This window comes from Molossus molossus, unplaced genomic scaffold (genome assembly GCF_014108415.1).
Source record: "Molossus molossus isolate mMolMol1 unplaced genomic scaffold, mMolMol1.p scaffold_m16_p_7, whole genome shotgun sequence".
NCBI classification, from domain to species: Eukaryota; Metazoa; Chordata; class Mammalia; order Chiroptera; family Molossidae; genus Molossus; species Molossus molossus.
This window is the reverse complement of record NW_023425401.1, coordinates 28,470,389-28,489,441: the sequence shown is the minus strand read 5'-3', so window position 1 is coordinate 28,489,441 and position 19,053 is coordinate 28,470,389. Positions and strand designations below refer to the sequence as shown.

Genomic DNA, 19,053 nt, shown 5'->3' with positions numbered 1-19,053 from the left:
CCAAGAAACAGTGTTTCAGCATGTTATTTTAAATGTTTTGTTCATTATTATAACTACATACACAGGGGCCCTCATATGAAATACTTCTTACACATTTTAAATAGAAGTAACTATAAAATACCAACAAAAGAAGCAACATTTGTATTGTAAAACTGTAATTATATTTTGAAACAATAGATTAAGTGGGGCTATATGAAATAATAATTACTAATTTATCATTGGTATCAATGTCTATATGTCAAAATTTATGTGTGTATTTATATGTTTACAAAGTGAGCATGAAGGAAGGGACAATATTTTCATAGGCTGAAAAGTTCTATTTTTTATAGGAGAAACAATAGTTCATGGCTCCTCACAAGACATATCCCCCCTCCCCTGTGGTTAAAAAACCAAGAACATTTTCATAAGAGTACCTACGGGAAAAGGAATAACAGGGAAAGCTAACTATTATTGTTATACAAGCTCAACTACCAATGACTCAGAGTCAGTCTCCGATATAATACGGTAGGGAACAGGTAGTACCTTATGTTAGAAGTGAGGCATTCTTCATGGGATCATGAGAGCTCATGGGGTAAACACCTAAAATTCTTAGCCATCAGAGGATTCTTCATATTTCTAGTTCTTGAGGATGACATGCAATGTCCGGGTTGGTCGGAATGTCTTCTCCTAAAGTTATGTTAAAGATAAATTATCGCCCCAATTTGCCAGCTCTAAATGGTAACATAACCAGTGTGGTTCCTACCACCACCTACTGCAAAAGAGGACCACAGAGTTTTTACAGTCATGCTCATTTCCATCTCTGTTTGAGCCGCTGGAGCAGATGTAATGCCACCAGTCAGAAGACAGGAAGAGAATAGCATTGTGCTTTCTGACAGCCTTGTTTTCTTTCCTTTGTTCTTGTATTTTTTTAAAGGTTTCATAACCTAGCTAAGTACAATAGCTTTCCTCTGTTGAACTCTTACTGTTTCCCATACTCTAGATGTAAAATCTTCTATTTTAACTCCACAAACATTTAATGAGTAAAGTATCATGTCTACTTGGTAATTGGAGAAAACGTGGCTGTACATGGTTGTTAGTGACAGAGCAGCCGGTTTTGGCTCTAGCCCCATGATCTGGAAGGCAGAGCCTGTTCTTAGTTGCTATGCAGTACAGCCTTCCAGCACCGCCTGGGTTTCGGGAGAGGCATGGAGTTTCTTTTCTGCCTTTCCATTGTGAATGCAACATTGCTGTCCCTGGAGCGCTGCTTTGTAGCAGAAGGAAATGATGTATTTTTGATGTATTAAAACACTAACCCATTTCCTCTGGCTTATCAGACATAATACAGGCACTCCAGGTATTGCAATGATGGGCAGCCTCTAAAATTATAAGAGGGAAATCTCTGAGGGCCACATGTCCTCCCCCCCAAATCTTGATTGTGACTAAAGCATCAGTGAGCCTTCACTATTGATATAGATGTACTAAGAATATAAAGCATACAGGCAATTTATTCATTGCTTACTCTATGTGAGGTATTCCCTCCCCCATTAAAAAATAGCATCATATAGAAAAAACATCCCTCAAAGAGTTTATGGTCCTCTTGAGGAAACTTTATGAAAAAGAGCCTAACATATTCAGATAGAGCTACACGCTTTTCTCTCTAGTAGTTAAGAAGGGCTAGAGAAAGCATGGGAATATGTAGCCCATGTTGTAAGACTTTACAATGCCTGAAATAGAGGAAATCCTAAAATTGCAGCATGAGAAATATAAAACAGAACAAAGTGAATGAAAAGATGAGTGGATATTATACCCAGTGTAAGCTTATGGCCAATAAAGACATTTTTAGGCATGAACAATTCATAGTTTGTCCCCTATGAACTCTATCTAAAAGAATCACACAAATCTATATACCCATAAAAATGAAAATCCAACTCAAGAGAGGAGGGAATGAGGTATCTGACACAATAATGAACAGAAAAACCAATGGAATCAAAGCTAAAAAGGAACTGTAGTTAACGCGGCTGTGAAACAATGTAGAGGTTAAAGGTCTATCACAAAACGTACGTTTAAAAAGTAGAAATATGAGATACATTTGTATTATAGACTTCTATATTCTCATTTAGTAAAGATGATATTGATGGTATACATATAAAATGCAATTTATAAAATATGACACTATTTCTGCAATATGTGTGTGTGTGTGTGTATATATATGTATATATATGCTGAAAATATTTAGGAATAAAGTGCTGACAGGTGTTACCTTTGGGGAGAGGTGGGTTTGTAAGGGAGCAGGGGCTGGTGATGAAGACAGGCCTTTACTGTAAAACTGCATGATTTAAATTATTTTTAAAAATAAAGGACATGCCTTGTGGAGTAACTAAGAAGTAGCTCTTTTACTCACCAGCAGTGATCTTCAACAAGCTCTTTTTGAGCTCTCATAGTCCCATATGTCAGCTGAACATAATAATAATGACCTTAAAGTGTGTGTGTGTGTGTGTGTGTGTGAGAGTGAGAGAGAGAGAGAGAGAGAGAGAGAGACTACATGTATGCATGAATGATTTAAAATAAAATCAGAGCCATATGTAAAATGCTAATTACGATTTCTGGAACACAGTGTGCCCTTAAGCAGTAGCAGTTAATAGTATGCAACATATACTCAACATAGTGAATCATAAAACTGCCAACATGATGTTGTAATCATAGAGCAAGGCCATTTTGTTGATTAGTTATTCACCAATGAGAGATATTACTTAAGCATCAGGTTGTTTAAAATTTTTGTTTGGCTTCAAGTATTCATACAGTTGATGAAATAAATACTTGATTTTCAAAGCAATTTGAGATTATTTATATTGAACAGTAATAGATCAACAGTAAAATGTGCAGGTTGGTAGAAATTACAAGGTATCTTATTGCTCTTTTATAGAAATAGGTACACAAACACCTGGGGGCACTGCTAGTTGGACATAGTCTATAAAAGGGAGTATAAGTTTTATGTAAAATCGCATGAGGCCAGGAGCATAATTGAGGTGGCAAGGAAGCTGAGGAGTGGTTAATATCCAAAAGCGGTGTCTTTCAATAATATCCTAACAGCTAACATATTGATGTTATGATTATAAACCTACACTAAAAAGATATTAGAGAAAGCAATGTGAAAGTATGGCCGTAAGACATAAAAAGGAGTGAGATCAGAGTTTGGCAGCTCTCATGTGCTAACTCTCCCAACATGCACTGGTGGTCTTTTTTCCCTAGTTCTATGCACAGGTCCTGGCCCAGACATACCCTTTCCTGTTAAACCCTGTCTTTGTTTATGGTTGAAAGAAATGACCTTTCTCTTTACACCTATTTAGCAATGTTTTCAAACTAAACGTATACTTTCAAATGTACACACCTCATCATGTGAAAGGTTTTATTATTCTCAGTCTTTCTGAACAATGAGACAAGCAACACCTATACTTTGTGGAAATGGTGTCATTGAATCAGTGAACCAGCTTCTTTCAAATGGACATTGGCCACTCTTGACGCGGAAAATTATACTCAGTTAGGAAGGAAGTATATTTGGTGCTTTCATTGTTATCTTCTAAGAAAAATTGTTATTCATTGTAGGAAAAGGTTCACAGTGCTTGGCCCTTTTGGAATTTCTTTAATTTGACGTTGCTGGGTTTTTCTTTGTACTCATCTTTACGGCATATCCTCCCCACTTCTGTTCTCACTCAAATGTACTGGCATCTTAGGGTCTTTAGGAAACTTTTACTTATTAATTTTTTAAAAAATATTATTTCTTTATTGATTTTAGAGAGAGAGGAAGGAAGAGGGAGAGAGAGATAGAAACATCTATGATTGAGAACATTGATTGGCCGTCTCCTGCACTCCCCCCACTGGGGACTGGGCCCACAGCCTGAGCATGTGCCCTGACCCACAGTTCAACCAGCGGCCTCCTGGTGCATGGAGTGATGCTCAATTGATGAGCCGTACTGGCCGGGCTAAGTGACTCTTAATCCTCACCCGAGCATATATATATATATTTCATTTATCTTCAGATAGAGTGGGAGGGAGAGAGGGAGAGAAAGGGAAAGAGAGAGAAACATCGATATGAGAGGGATATATTGAATGGTTGTCTACTGCACGGCCCCAGCCAGGGCCAGGGACGGAACTGCAACTGAAGCATATGCCCTTGGCCAGAATTGAAACTGCAATTTTGGTCTGTGGGCTGGCGCTTTACTGCTGAGCCAAACTGGCCAGGGCCTTGCTAAGTGACTTTTAAAAAGAAGCTCTTGCCCAGCTGGTGTGGCTCAGTGTATTGAACATCATTCCATAGACTGAGAGGTCCTGGTTCAATTCCTGGTCTGGGCACATGCCTGGGTCGTGGGCTTGATTTCCAGTAGGGGGCGTGCAGGAGGCAGCCATAAATGTTTCTCACATCAATGTTTCTCTTTCTCCCTTCCTTTCTCTCTGAAAAAGTCAATAAAAACATATTTAAAGAAATAAAAAGAAACTTTTTAATATGTTTGTAAAACCAATGATAGAGGGTGTTCTGGACACATGGTTTTCTTTTACAACGATGTTGCTTATTCAGAAGGGCTCAACACCTACTACTATTTTATATGTATATTTATGCGTTTCAAAGATGGAAGTTCTTAGGATGTAACAGTCCAAAAGAAGGAGAAAGGCAATGATTCCTAATTGCATCTGGAGGCAGACGGATTAAGCCAGTTTTTCTTCTTTCCCACCATGCATTATCTTTTTACCACTATCCAAAGTAGCTGTAATAAAGTGGATGTCAAAAGTCAAGGTGCTTTTTTCTTAAGTGCTCTTACTATTAGACTTTTACTTGGAATTTAAAACTTGCCCATTCCTGCCTTTCCTCCTCCCATCTTCTCTTGGTTTCTACAACATTATTTTCCTTCAATTATCCCTTTTTGTTTCTACCTAACCTGGCACTTCTTCTGCCTTTCCTCAAAGCATTGCCATTTCTTACATGTTGTCACCAGCATTATTTTCTATCACCATACTTCATCCACACATACTACAAAATCAACATCGCCACCTCCTCATTTCTCCAGACTTTCGGACACATTTTACACACATTCTTTTAATAGCCTCATCAGAATGACTTGCAGGCACTTCAATGTTCAATGTCCCCATGAGATTTAATTTTGTTTTCCAGCTAACTTGTAATTTCTGTATCCCTTACAGTGTAAGCAAACTCATTAACTTTTCCATGTTCCTGCTTAGCCAATAAATCATCAGGTTGAGTTACTCTTACGTCTGAAATATCTTATATATCTTCTTTTTTTTTTTTCTTTCTCTCTTTTTCTTTGTCACTGCCTTGGTTCAGGCTCACTGACTTTCTGAAATAAAGTATTGCAATTAGTTATTTAGTTATTCTTTCTTCAAGGTCTCTCCCTGCCAATCAACCCTTCCAAGTCCAGCCAATGATTCTTCTAGAGCCAGCACGACCAACGTACTTAAAAAGAAAACAGAACAAAATTTAGTGATTTTTCCATTACCTATAAGACAAAGCGTAAATGTCTCTGTCTTCACAATTTGACCTTAGTGTGCCTTATTTAGTTCGGTTGTCTTTTTGCGAGTTCATTCTCTGTTTCTCCTCCCTATCAGTGCTCCCCAAGGCTCAGAAGTAAGGAGCTACTTTCCAGTCTTGAGTTTGACATGTCCTTCCCAGCCCTTTTCTTTTGCATAGTTTGTCCCTTATGCCTAGAAGGACTCCTCGGGTTCAATCTCTACCTGTCAAACCCTTCAACCCCTTTCATCTTTCAGATCTGAGGATCTCCTCTTCTGCTACATCTTCTCTACCTTTAACTTTGACTAAGGGAATTAGAGTACAATGTTGTACATGGTGTTGGTCACATCCGTCTGTTATTTGCTTAATTGATTCCTCCATTAGACTGTGAACTCCTTGAGGGCAAAGATCATGCCTCATTTATCAGTGAATTTCTGTTACTTAACTCAGTATTAGCAGAGTCTCACTATATAGTTATTGAATTAACAAAATAACATAAATTGGGGTTCTTTATACTGAAAGGGTCTGGCAACTTTCCTATGGGCCCTTCCTGGTTTTCATGATTGATATTCTCTTTAAGATACTGTCCTGCCCCTCTCCGAATCTAAGTGAAAGGGAAGGGAAGGGAGAATAAGAATATTCAAGGCAGTGTTGACGATTACAGCTGAAACCTGCTTTGATTTTGTACCCAAACTGAGATGTTCCAGAGTGTTTTCTTGACTGTCTGCACCAACGAAGAGCATTTCACATCATCTCACTGAAGGCAAATAAATCCATTGCATCTGGTAGTTAAACATTTTAATAGCTGAACGTATGCTCATCCTTTGTTAAGTTTTACTATCTACGCAACCTGGCATTTTTTTTTTTTTTTTTCACCACAGCACTTTCAAGAATATATGCCTTTTTAAAAATTATTTACTTTAGGTTTTAGTTATGTAAAGGAAGATTATTTTAGAAAAAATATTTTTTCTCTCAAATCCTATTATATGTAATTGATTTACATTAAATATTACCCACTAGAATTCCGAGGATATAGCAGTTAGAAATACTAATGTTGAACGCTCAACATAGTGACTGTCTTAGTGTTTTAAATGGGGTATCCTATTTAATTCTCACGACAGCTCTGAGAAGAGGTGGGTGTTATTCTCCTATTTTTTAGAAGAGAAAAACAGAAGCATAGACAATTTAAGCAACTTGCCTGCATCATACAGCTGAGCCGTTCAAGATCACAGCCTGGATTGGGGTTCAGGCAGTCTGACTCCAGAGCTCACACTCACAATTACTACAGCTGTGGAGAATATAATTTAGAACTAAAGTTCTATTCTACCTGAAAATCAGAGGTCTGCCTGTCTGTCATAGTCTTACAGTTCCTTTAAACATGTTGGATCTTCTTCTTTGAAATCATGGCTTCTATGCCCACATTTTTGTTCTGTCACCCTCCCATATGCCACTGGTAAATTGTATTCTAATTCCCTTTTGCCTCCTTCTTTGGGACAATTTCATTGCTGTTTCATGAGCAGTGCACCATGGATGTGTCTCATTACAGCTCCTCTCCTTGATCAAGTGTGTTGATGCTGAGATACAAGTATCAAGCTGATACCAAATGTACGCCTGCATTTATTCTTGCACCCAAAGAATGGGAAACTGTAATTTTAGGTAAAAATAAGGGAATAGGGTATGCATTTATTTTTTAAATTTCTTTTAGATTAGGGAATAAATATATAGGCTTTGTTAAGGACAATGCTTATTTAATTAGGCAAGGGCAGATTTGGATATTTGACCAATCAATTAGATTTCAATGAACCACTCCCCTACACGCGCACACGTGCGCGTGCACGCGCACACACACACACACACACACATACACACCATGTACAAACTAGACACTGAAGCCAAAAGATCTGTACTGGTCTTCTCAATTAATGTTCATTTTAAATTTTATGTTATAGATACTTGGTGTTACAGAAAAATATATTTTGAGCTGTTTATATTAGTTTTGTTATCATGATTATTATATAGTAACTATGGAACTATGAAGGATTATGTTTTTGATATTAAAATAACAATTGTCCTATAGAAGACTGACTTCATTATCAGGCAGAGAGGATAGGTGGATAGCTTCATGTTTTTCTCTTTAAGAAAATGTATATGTTTCTATGCATCGTCCCCTTCCCCAAAGAATATTTCCCTCTCCATTTCATCCCTTTAAGACTCAATATTGAGTTCTTGTTAAAAGAATGGATTTAGATAAAACAACTGTTTTGCTATTATGAGTCACATACTGTTTGAGTGTGATCCATTTCTGGAATGATGTTTTGGCATGGAGAGAATCTATAAACAGCAAACAATTTAGGTGCTGGCAAAAGAGGAGAGGGCGATTCAAAGGGTGAGCAGAAATGAAGGGGACGTATCTAGAACAAAAAGAAAGTTGACAGCAAAGACAACTGTCTCACAATTCCTGATATTTGCCCCAAGATCCATAATGGCCCATCTGATAACGATCTTTGATTCCACACAGAAGATTTGTTCATTTTGGTTAGGGGATGTGTTTAACAGTTTCAGGAGTGACTGAGCATGAAGCTGGTCTGTGCTTCCATTTGATGTGACTCCATCCCTAGCATTATCCGTTTTTCTCTGTGCCACACCCCATCCCTAGGATCTGTTTCTCCACTGGTCATTTGTCTTTCCTTCATTAACTTCTGTGCACAATAGCCTCTGGATCTTTCTACAAGGGCATTGCTATTGTTTTGGGCATCAACTGGACTGAGGCTAGGAGCCTGAAATAGTTGACATAGCTTTTGAATTAGCCCACCCTACCTTTTAGTCTTGGTTTTTCAGGGTGCAGTCATGGGACATCAATCCATGATAAACCTCATTTTCTCTCAGAGGCAATGAATTTATGTGGGGCTAAACTTACAGGATTTCTTAAGCTCAGCACTAATGGAAGAGACCAGCTTTGACTGGTATTTTTTCCCAGGTGGGATATATCACTCACATTGGCTCAGTTTGAAACGGGGGAAGAAGAGACTGTTTGCTGGCTGGTAGCTGGTAGTGAAGAGCTCACTGATCCTACAGAATTTTTGAAAAGGCGGTATGACAAAATCTAAATGACTTTGTTCTAGCTTAGATAACCAAGGTCCTCTGCATTTATATTCTGGGGAAACCATCCCATGCAGGATCTGAGTACTTGGTTGTGTAATCAGGAGCAAAGCTGCTCTCAGGCCAGACCTCCACGTATACCACCGAGCTGCCTTCTTTCTCTAATTGTCTTCACCTATCAGCTCGGGATTCATAATAATGGCTAAATTGAATCGAGCCATTCCCACATGCCAGCCACTGTTCTAAAGGTGTTACATGTCCTAGGTCCCTCCATCTTCACAGCAGCCCTATGAGGTAGACCCCATTATTACCCTCGCTTTACAGATGCAAGAAACTGAGGCAGAGGGAGGTTAAATGACTTGACCGAAGGCATGCAGCTGGGAAATGGCAGAGCTAAGCGTTGATCCCAGGGAGCCTTGCTCTGAAGGTTATGCTCTTACTCTCCAGGGGTTAGGACAGAGTTCTCCTAGCACGCGTGACTGAATAAAAGGGCATTCTCAGGCCAGGGTTGTACGCTAACAAGAGGCCTTCACAGCTAAGTCTATAGCGAGGTCCCTAGAATGCAGGTTTATTCCTGGTGGGCCTGAATTTTAAAAGCTCTCCAGGAATGACCCCTCATTTTGAGACCAGTTTGGAAGGAGACTAGAGGGTCCAATTAGGCTGCTGAGTGATAGTCAGTCTCATGTCCGAGGGAGGATTCCGAACTGGTTCTGAGGGGCCTGGCGATAGAGGTTTGTTATGAAACTTGACTTTTAATGGGCAGCTGGGGACTGTCTTCAACAGCCTTACCCTAGAACAGCCAGCCCTAGGGATGTATCTGTATTGACCTGTTTGGTTCCTAGGAGTCCTGACTGTGCTCCCTCCTGTCCTTGAGCCCTCCATGTCAGGGTCAGCAGTCACTACTTGAAGCCGATGAGGCCATTGTGGAAATGCATTGGTTTCTTGACATAGGTGCTTCTGTAAGGAAATGCTTGTGTAACTACACAAGTGCAGATTTGGCTGCTTGGTGAATGACATTTAGAGTTCCTCCGAAACCCGGGGCTAGTTGGGGGATCTCATTGTTTCTAAAGAGGCAATAATAGGGTCCCAGAGGGACGATTTCTGAATGTGACACTCACAGTCCAACCTAAAGTGGCTTCTCTGTCATTGATCACATGGTTTTGTTTTTTGTTTGTTTGTTTTTGTTTTTGTTTTTTCTTTTCTAGATTGATAATTATGTATAGGACATTGTATGTTAGATGTTTTTATTTATATCTCTTTTCCTAGACCACATTTTAAAATTCTTAAGATAAAAAAAATCTATCTTATGCAATATGTTCTGTACTTATAATAGGTGGTGATAAAAGTTTTGTTTTGACAAGTTAAAATACACGAGTCTCTTAGCAAAACCAAGTTTTTTAACATGATTGTGAGATGGACTAATAAAAGTCTATAGGATGTTGGTTGACATATTTCAGAGAATCATACAGTTTTAAAGCTTATGGTAATTTTGAAGTAGAAAAATCACAATGACTTATATAATTTTTTTAAACGTATTTATATTTTAGTGCTAAGATATAATCATTTCAGTTTGCCTTGTGTTTGAATTCAATTTGATTGATTAACGTGATGTGGCCTTTTGCTCATCAAAGCCAATGTTTTCACAGTCTTTCAGTTATGTTTTGTGTATTTTTTATCCACCTACACTTCCTCTCACCCATCATTATGTAAAAATAGAAGTGGCATTTTGTTATGTATTAATAAATATTAGCCAGATGCTCAAGGTACCTGAGGCAGTGTCATCACTGAACTCTGAGTCTTTGAAAAGGCTTTGCTCTGTGTTGGATGCTCTCAGATACAGAGATGTAAATACTGTTTTCCATTCTGTTTTCAGGTCACATGTGCCAATTTAACCAATGGTGGAAAGTCAGAACTTCTGAAATCAGGAAGCAGCAAATCCACACTAAAGCACATATGGACAGAAAGCAGCAAAGACTTGTCCATCAGCCGACTCCTGTCACAGACTTTTCGTGGCAAAGAAAATGATACAGATTTAGACCTGCGATATGACACCCCAGAACCTTATTCTGAGCAAGACCTCTGGGACTGGCTGAGGAACTCCACAGACCTTCAAGAGCCTCGGCCCAGGGCCAAGCGAAGGCCCATTGTAAAGACGGGCAAGTTTAAGAAAATGTTTGGATGGGGTGACTTTCATTCCAACATCAAGACAGTGAAGCTAAACCTGTTGATAACTGGGAAAATTGTAGATCATGGCAACGGGACATTTAGTGTTTATTTCAGGCATAATTCCACTGGTCAAGGGAATGTATCTGTCAGCTTGGTGCCCCCTACAAAAATAGTGGAATTCGACTTGGCACAGCAAACCGTGATTGATGCCAAAGATTCCAAGTCCTTTAACTGTCGCATTGAATATGAAAAGGTTGACAAGGCCACCAAGAACACACTCTGCAACTATGATCCTTCAAAAACCTGTTACCAGGAGCAGACCCAAAGTCATGTGTCCTGGCTCTGCTCCAAGCCCTTCAAGGTGATCTGTATTTACATTTCCTTTTATAGTACAGATTATAAACTAGTACAAAAAGTGTGCCCTGACTACAACTACCATAGCGACACACCTTACTTCCCGTCCGGATGAGGCTGGACAGGAGGTTGAGACTGAAGCCTGAGGAGTTAAAGGTCATATGACAGGGCTGTTACCTCAAAGAAGAAGGTCACATCTGTTGCCTGGAATGTGTCTACACTGCTGCTCTTGTCAACTGGCTGCAAATACGCTAGTGGAAAACAATCTGATGTAATTTCTGCCCAGTCAGCTTCATCTCTCAGTCTAGTTGTAAATCACCACAGGTTTTGAAGCCACACTTGAAGACATGCTCTCACACATAGATGTACACAGACACACACTTATACACATTTCAGCTTGCATCTGTCACGATTCCTGTCGAGAGGGCTGTCATTGTCTGACTCATAATGGTTCAGGATAAAATCTCATCAAGCTAAAGGATTAACTTGACAGTGAATGGTTTTCTAACACTTGCTGTTGTCGAAATCTCTTTTTAAAGTCTTGAGTACATGCTAATCAATAGTCCCCACTCATGCATTCCTACTGCTTGGAGTAGCTGTACTGGTAAATACTACTGTAGGAGTATATGCTTGTTAAAATGGAAAAAAAAATTATGTCTTTAGAGCTCAGTATTCTTTATTTTATGAACAAGAACAAAGTGTAGTAACTTTTTTCCAGCAAACAGTAGGCACATTCAAGGTGATCCAAGATGGCTCTTTTTTTCTATGCAGGGAGCCTGTTCTCAGTAAAGATGAGCAAACATTTGGAATTTACATGTGGGCAGACACTGGAGTACAGCTTTCATCACCCACCATTGGACTTTTGCAAAGCTGAGACCAGCTAAAGCTGCTTAAAACAAGTTCTGATACTTATATAAGAAGGGAAATGCCTGACAGACACCATGTAAGTTATAAGTGTCTGTCTTATCTTTACTACACATATTGTAACAAATTCAATATCCTAGTCTTCATTTGTATGAATGGTTTGTATTGTATATAGTTTAACCAAGTGTTATTTGAGCTGCTTATTAATATTAACTTGTACTTGTCTCTCTGCTTGTTATTGGTTAAAAAAGAAAAAAAAAAAGGATATGAGGAATCCATTTTATCAATGTAGCTGTGAATTCCATTAAAAAAAGAAATGTACAAAGCATTTATTCAGCTCAAGTATTGTTGAAAGCTATACATATACAACATTACAGTCTGTCTGTATTTAGATATTTTATTTCTGGACAAAATGAAATGTACATAAAAATAAAATGCTTAAAGTTGAGTTTCAATATGTGCTTGTGTAGGATGATGATTTAAATGGTTCTGACAAGAAGAATGTGTTGGAATACAATTATGGTTTTGCATCTCATATCTCCAAATGTGTACAGAACTATCTAAATTGCTATTAGTTGCCCAGTCAAAACAAGTTAGGAGTTTGCAGCTCGAGGCTGGAAAGCAGTTGTGGCATACAGTATTGCACACAGTTTTGGTTTACTGTCATGCTAATTATTCAAGAATACCAAAAATCAATGAACATAAGAAAATAATTGAGGTCTCCTAAATTAATTATAACCAGATAACCAGTTGGTTTTTTCCTTGCATAGAGTCCTTACTTAGCAGAGGGATTGAGAGGAAGGTAATGTCTTTTTCCTTAAAAGAAAGTCAAGGTATCTGAAGATTGTGGCTGACAGTCTACTGTAATGACTCAACCGAGAAAATGACAAGTGTAGTGGCAGGCTTCAGTGCTCAAGTTACCTGTACCCAGTGAGATCAACTCACCTGGACAGCACTGTTGGTAGACATTAAATGTTCTTGTTAAAAATAATTACTGTATGCCATCCCAGCAAAATAAACAAAAGAAGAAATAGTTAAGGTAACTCATTTTTAAAGGCATTGAATTGGAGATTGGGATATGAAGAGTTTCAAAGGTCAACCAAAAAAGCCAAATAAAGAGCACTAACCCATTCTCGTCTTCCCTTCATGCTGCATAAGGATAAATATGTTTTCATGTAGAAAATAACAGAAGGTATTACAGGGAACCCAGAACCACAGAGTTCTGAAGTGAGAACCCGGTGACTGGTTTAACTAATGAGAGCCTTCAACGGCAAGTCAAAGATATATCGTCCTGCTAAATGTCCATCTCTCAGAATTCTCCAATATGACCAGACAACCATTTATATCAATGTATTAATTAATTTGCCATGGGATTTAGAAGCTAATGTTCAAACAGACTCTCTAGCACAACAGGCAAAAAGAGCTTCGTGAGTTCCAGCTGCTACACTTATTTTCCACAGATAAATCTTGTTATTCTGGGGTTTATTTATCAGAGTGATCACTTCGGAGTTTGTTCTCTCTTAGCAAAAAGGGAAATAAGAGAGAAAGGAAAGTAAAAAAAAAAAATTTAGGATCATTTGACTGGTGGACCATGACTTCCATTATGTGGTCTAATCTGTCCTTTGGTTAGCCAAATCCAAGATGAGATGAAAATATGCTTTAATTTCTACTTGTCTGCCCTGCTCTCTAAACTCTTCATGAAGTGTTTATTTTAAAATTTTATAAGCATTCAGAACGTAGATAACTAACATTCAATGAACTGAGTTATTTTTCTGTAGAAGAAAAATAAACATAAAAATAAAACATAGCAAACTTCCAATCAGGTTTTCAATTTTTAAAAATCCAATCTTTCAGGACTTTTATTTTCTGAGCCTGTACACACTTCTCCTAAGCTCTTCATTATCAATGTCTCCATCTGTAATATAGGAAAGTTATGATAGTACAGAACTTTGATTCACAAGATAATGTATTCGGATCCAGTATACTCCTCCTGTTTTAGACAAGGAAGTGGGTGAAGGAAGATGATGGATATGAAGGTTCAAAGGTTCAAATACAAACTTTATTAGGGCAGCTTGTTGCTTCAACAAACTGGTTAAGTTTTTTTTTTGTTTGTTTGTTTTTTAATTCTCACCCGAGGATATTTTTCCATTTATGTTCGGATAGAGTGGGAGGGGGAGAGAGAGAAACATGGATGTGAGAGAGACACATCGACAGGCTGCCTCCCGTGTGACCCCGACCAGGGTGGGGGACCAAACCACAACCGAGATACCTGCCGTTGACCAGAACTGAACTCGCAACTCTGGTCTGAGGGCCGACTCTCTAACCACTGAGCTAAACTGGCCAGGGCAAAACTGGCTAAGTTTTAACTATGCTAGAAAATCATTTGTCATTTGGAAAAAGAAACTGTATGTAACACTAAGGAAATCATCACCTTTCCCTAGAATCTCAGATGCTATTTCACACCTTAGCTAAGACACAGGAAAAAACTTCAGGGTGGAAATAGATGATATCTAATACGAACATGGGTTTGTCATTACCTATTGTTCGTTTCAGAAACATTGTAGTAAGATTGAAATTATGAAGAAATGATTATTGCAGTTTTTTGCCTCATGGAAGAAAAATTATACGTTATCAGTGTATCTATTTATGACAAAAAAACAATGAATTGTCATGGTATAGTTATAATTGGGCATTTTTTGGGGTCCATGGCTCTTGTGAGAATTTCTCTGCGTGAGTGGAGGGTATAAACTGTTAATAGTTCAGTGCTAAAGATCTGGAAATTATTATTCTGCAAGTGATTGAGATACTTGTTATATTTAAAACTGTGGCGTGGGAATTTTCAGGTTCCTACATTTCAGCAATAAACTGTAAGCCATATTTTTGCACAGACTAGATTAAAAAAATCATGAGAAGCCGAAGGAAGTGTTTGTCTTTTCGCTTTTCCCCACTGCTTTACATGTAAGAAGCAGCTTAACCAATAAAAACAGCTCTTTGGTAAAGCAATTTGCGTCTCTGCCATCAACTTTGAATGCCAAGTTTTAGCCTGAAGCAAATTCCAATGGCTGTGTTTATAAACCTTTGAAAGACTTGATTGATGTTCCAGTTTCAGACGTTTATTGATATTTATTCCATTATCAACCTATTTTATATATCTTTTCATTTTAAATAAAATGCAAATCAGTTTATGCATTCAAAAATTAAACATTTAAAAACATTCGTTTGCATAAAAATAATTACTATTTACCTAGTTTGTAGGTGACAAAAATTGAGAACCTTAATAGCCAGAACTGAATCCTGAAAAACAGCTAGGTCACGCTTTTCTCAGGAGTCCCATGTGTATTAAAGAAGGATTTCAGGGGTTAGGAGCATAGAGAAAACAATGTTTCTTAATAAAAACTTACAGCATACCATTGAGTTTTATATCCATTTCTATCAGAAATATTAAAAAAAAATTTATTTTCTTTATTGATTTTAGAGAGAGAGGAAGGGAGGAGAGAGAGAGATAGAAACATTGATGAGAAAGAACATCAATTGGTCACCTCTTGCATGTCCCCCACTGGGGATCAGGCCCACAACCTGGGCATGTGCCCTGACCAGGAATCAAACCAGTGACCTCTTGGTACACAGGTCGATGCTCGACCATTGAGCCACACCGGCCAGGCTCAGACATATTTTTAAGTAACACATTTATAATTTTCTTTTCACTAGGATGGCAAAGAACAGAAATCCCATGAGAGAGTTGCAGTTTTAGTTTGTTTGTGTGAGCAAGGTCTAGAAAAACAGCCTAGAATTAGGAGAGACTGCTATTGCCAAGCAGCTGGCCAAGTGTCCCCAGTGTGATCAAAAGCAGTTTCATATTTATGGTTCTGCATTTGCAGGAATATGCCTTTGATTACTGATGAATTGGAGAATGACTTTAAGGGTCCCAGAAGTGATGGACGCAGAAGATTTGCAGACCTTCTGTCCGTGGCTGTTGCCATTGCAGTTGCTATGGGAGGTGCCAGGTGTTGGTTCTCCCAAATTCTGACCAGTGAACTAGACGTACAGCTAAAGCTCTGTTCACATCCTACACCCCTGGCAGGTGCTGGCTTTCTAGCTCCTAATTCTATGTCAGGCCTCCAAAGAGACAATTAGAATATTAATGTTCTCTGATGATCAAATTCCTTGACTCAAATGCAGAAGTAAACTGTATTTGTATTTAAAGAAATAATGCAATACTCTCAACAATAAAGATCATTAAAAAAAAAAATGAAAGCTGTCAGAATGCTGCTATTGCCAAGTAAGTATTTTTCAAAAAGCAAAATATTATTTATGTTACTGCTTTAGTTTACTCCATCAATTTTCTGAAATGCAATTTTATTTTATTATTAAAATTAATTTCTTTTTTGCATTTAAAAAAAGTTTTCAGAAGATAGCATAGTCAAATGGCATATTGTAAGCAGGTTGAAAATATTCTGTGGACTTTTAAAAATGTACTATAATTGATTTAACATATTAGTTTCATTGTACAACATAATGATTAAATATTGTATATATTGTGAAATGATCACCACAGTAAGTCCAGCTAACTTCCATCACCATACATAGTTACAAGATATTTTTTCTTAAGAGGAGAACTTTTAAGATTACTCTCTTAGCATGTTTCAAATATATAATGCAGTATTATTAACTACAGTCACCATACTATATATTACATATATAGTAACATATATGTAATATATAGTATATACAGTAATATCCCTTCCCCCACCAATCTGTTTTTTTGTATCTGTAAACTTGTTTTTGTTTGTTTTTTGATTCCACATATAAGTAGGCCATTCAATATTTCTCTCTCTCTCTCTTTTTTTTTTTATCCTCACCCGAGAACACTTTCCCATTTTTTATTCAGATAAAGCAGGAGAGAGAGAGGGAGAGAAACATTGACGTAAAAGGGACCCATCGAGTGGCTGCCACCCACACCACCCAGCCAGGACCGGGGACAAACTGCAGCCGAGGTACATGCCCTTAGCAGGAACCGAACCCAGGTCTCTGTGAACCACAGGCTGACGCTCTAATCACTGAGCAAGACCAGCCAGGGCTGCTGCCTTTTTTTTTTTTTTTTTTACTTATTTCACCTAGCATAATGTTCTCATGGTCTATCTACCAATAAATAATAAAAGGAAATTGTCCTTTTAACAGACAAAAAATTATATTCTAATTTTGTATCAGTATACTTTTGATATTAAAACTCCTTTTTACAAGTTAATTTTGGCAATACCCATCCAGATATAGAAAAATATCATATACCTATAATATACTTATACAGACACACATAAACATACAGAGAGATGCAAACAGAAACCTTACAGTTTTCGTTCTAAAATTTTAGCCATGAGTCAGGCACAATACAAAACGCACTAGTTTATAAAAGAATAGTTGGAACAGAATTGTGGTTCTGGTAGATAGACAAAGTTAAAAAGTACCTGTTCAGATGACCAAAGATTTTTATTAAATATTTTTTATTTGCATGCTGTAAGGATTGTTCTTGAGCTTTCTTTCTTTTTTTCCCTTCTTCCTCCTTCACCTCCTCCTTTTCTTCTTCTTTTCTTTTAGAGGAAAGAAAGAAATCTGATTTTATTGAACATTTTAACCCAGTACCTGGGGGTTGATGATATATAATTTTATAACATTTTTCTGAACCCTTGAAATAAGTTAACTTTTTTTTTTTAAAGCTATTTTTACAAGTAATTTTGTCTTTTAGAAGCTTCTGCATGCTAAGAATGCTTTGGTCTCTGAGAGGTTTGAGGTTCTTTCTTGTCAAGGGTGCTCCTTAAAGTGGACTTAGCTCTCAGTTAGTTTCCCCGAAGTGGCCACCGTGATTCCACATTGTCCAAGAGTTTATCCATTTTCCAAAATGGCACAAGATTCTGGTCCAAGGGGAGTATACATATAGGAAGCAGGAGTTTTTTTGAGGGAAGTCAAGAGGTTTAGACCAGGTAGAACCCACCTTTGCCTAGATTCCCTAAGATGTATGAAGTGTGAGTTGTTTCTTAACAGCTGTTTCAGAAAGGGAAATCAGGTGTTTCCCCCCCTTTTGAACAGAATGGAGCTACTTACCAAGAAGCTTCAAATAACAAAATTCAGGTACGTACAATTAAGTTGAAAAGCTCAAAACTCCAAGAGAGCTCAAGAGTTAGTGAGAAAAGCGGTGACTCAGCGGGCTTGTACGTATCAGCCTTTTGTTCCCTGGCCTCAGAGTGGTTGGGGGGGGGGGGGGGCTTCTTTGGATCTCACTTTTGAAGCCATGAACTATTATGTCATTACATAATATGTCCTTCTGTCCTTCTGCTATATGCTTTGAATTTTCTTTTCCCCACAGAGGGAAAACAAAAATGCATGACAGTGTCTTATGCATAAACCTCAAGTGGGTGGAGAGACTTGGAAGGATTGGTCAACCCTCTTTCTTCTGACATGTTTCTCTTATTTATTAATTTTTTTTATTTTCATATCTTCATAAATGAACACACCAAAAAATTGTAACCATTTTCTTGCTTTACTTCTTGAAATTTTTTAGAGACCCAATCTATATACAAAAGCAGGGATTAGAATACTTAATACTTGAGCCTGTTGTAGCCTGGCCCTCTGTGTATGACAGTGAATACGTATACTTATTCCATTTTTGCCTCTTACTAATGTGCATAATTAACATTCTTTTAAGAGAAACCATAAATGTGAAGGCATGTTATACTCCATTGGTTTAACTAGAATCGTGCTCAAAAATATTTTCACGTTATAAATAATTTATGAGCTCTCCCTTCATTGTTAACTAAGCTGATCTCCACCTTTTAATTTTCCCCCAAATTTGAGGAAAAATTGAATTTATCATGAAAATCACACTTGTGTTCAAGTGTGAAATACTTGTAATATTTTATTCCACTTAAGTTATAAAAACTAAGGGGTTAGCTGAGTTTACAAATGTAGTTCTTTGATTTCTTTTATTTACAGGTTTTTTTTTTCTTTTTTGGCCAAATGTTACTCATGTATGACCTTTTTTTAAAAAAAAAATATATATATATATATATACATACACACAC

General features: G+C 37.6%; 1 protein-coding gene across 1 annotated transcript in view; it reads left to right on the top strand.

The window, feature by feature from the left end:
* Nucleotides 1-12,431, top strand: part of NXPH1 (neurexophilin 1) — a 297,503-nt gene extending 285,072 nt beyond the window's left edge. Inside the window, exon 3 of the mRNA XM_036247235.1 lies at nucleotides 10,470-12,431. Coding sequence (XP_036103128.1) covers nucleotides 10,470-11,231 — 762 coding nt within the window. The 3' untranslated portion in view covers nucleotides 11,232-12,431. The remainder of the gene's footprint in view (nucleotides 1-10,469) is intronic.
* The last annotated feature ends 6,622 nt before the right edge of the window (nucleotides 12,432-19,053 follow it).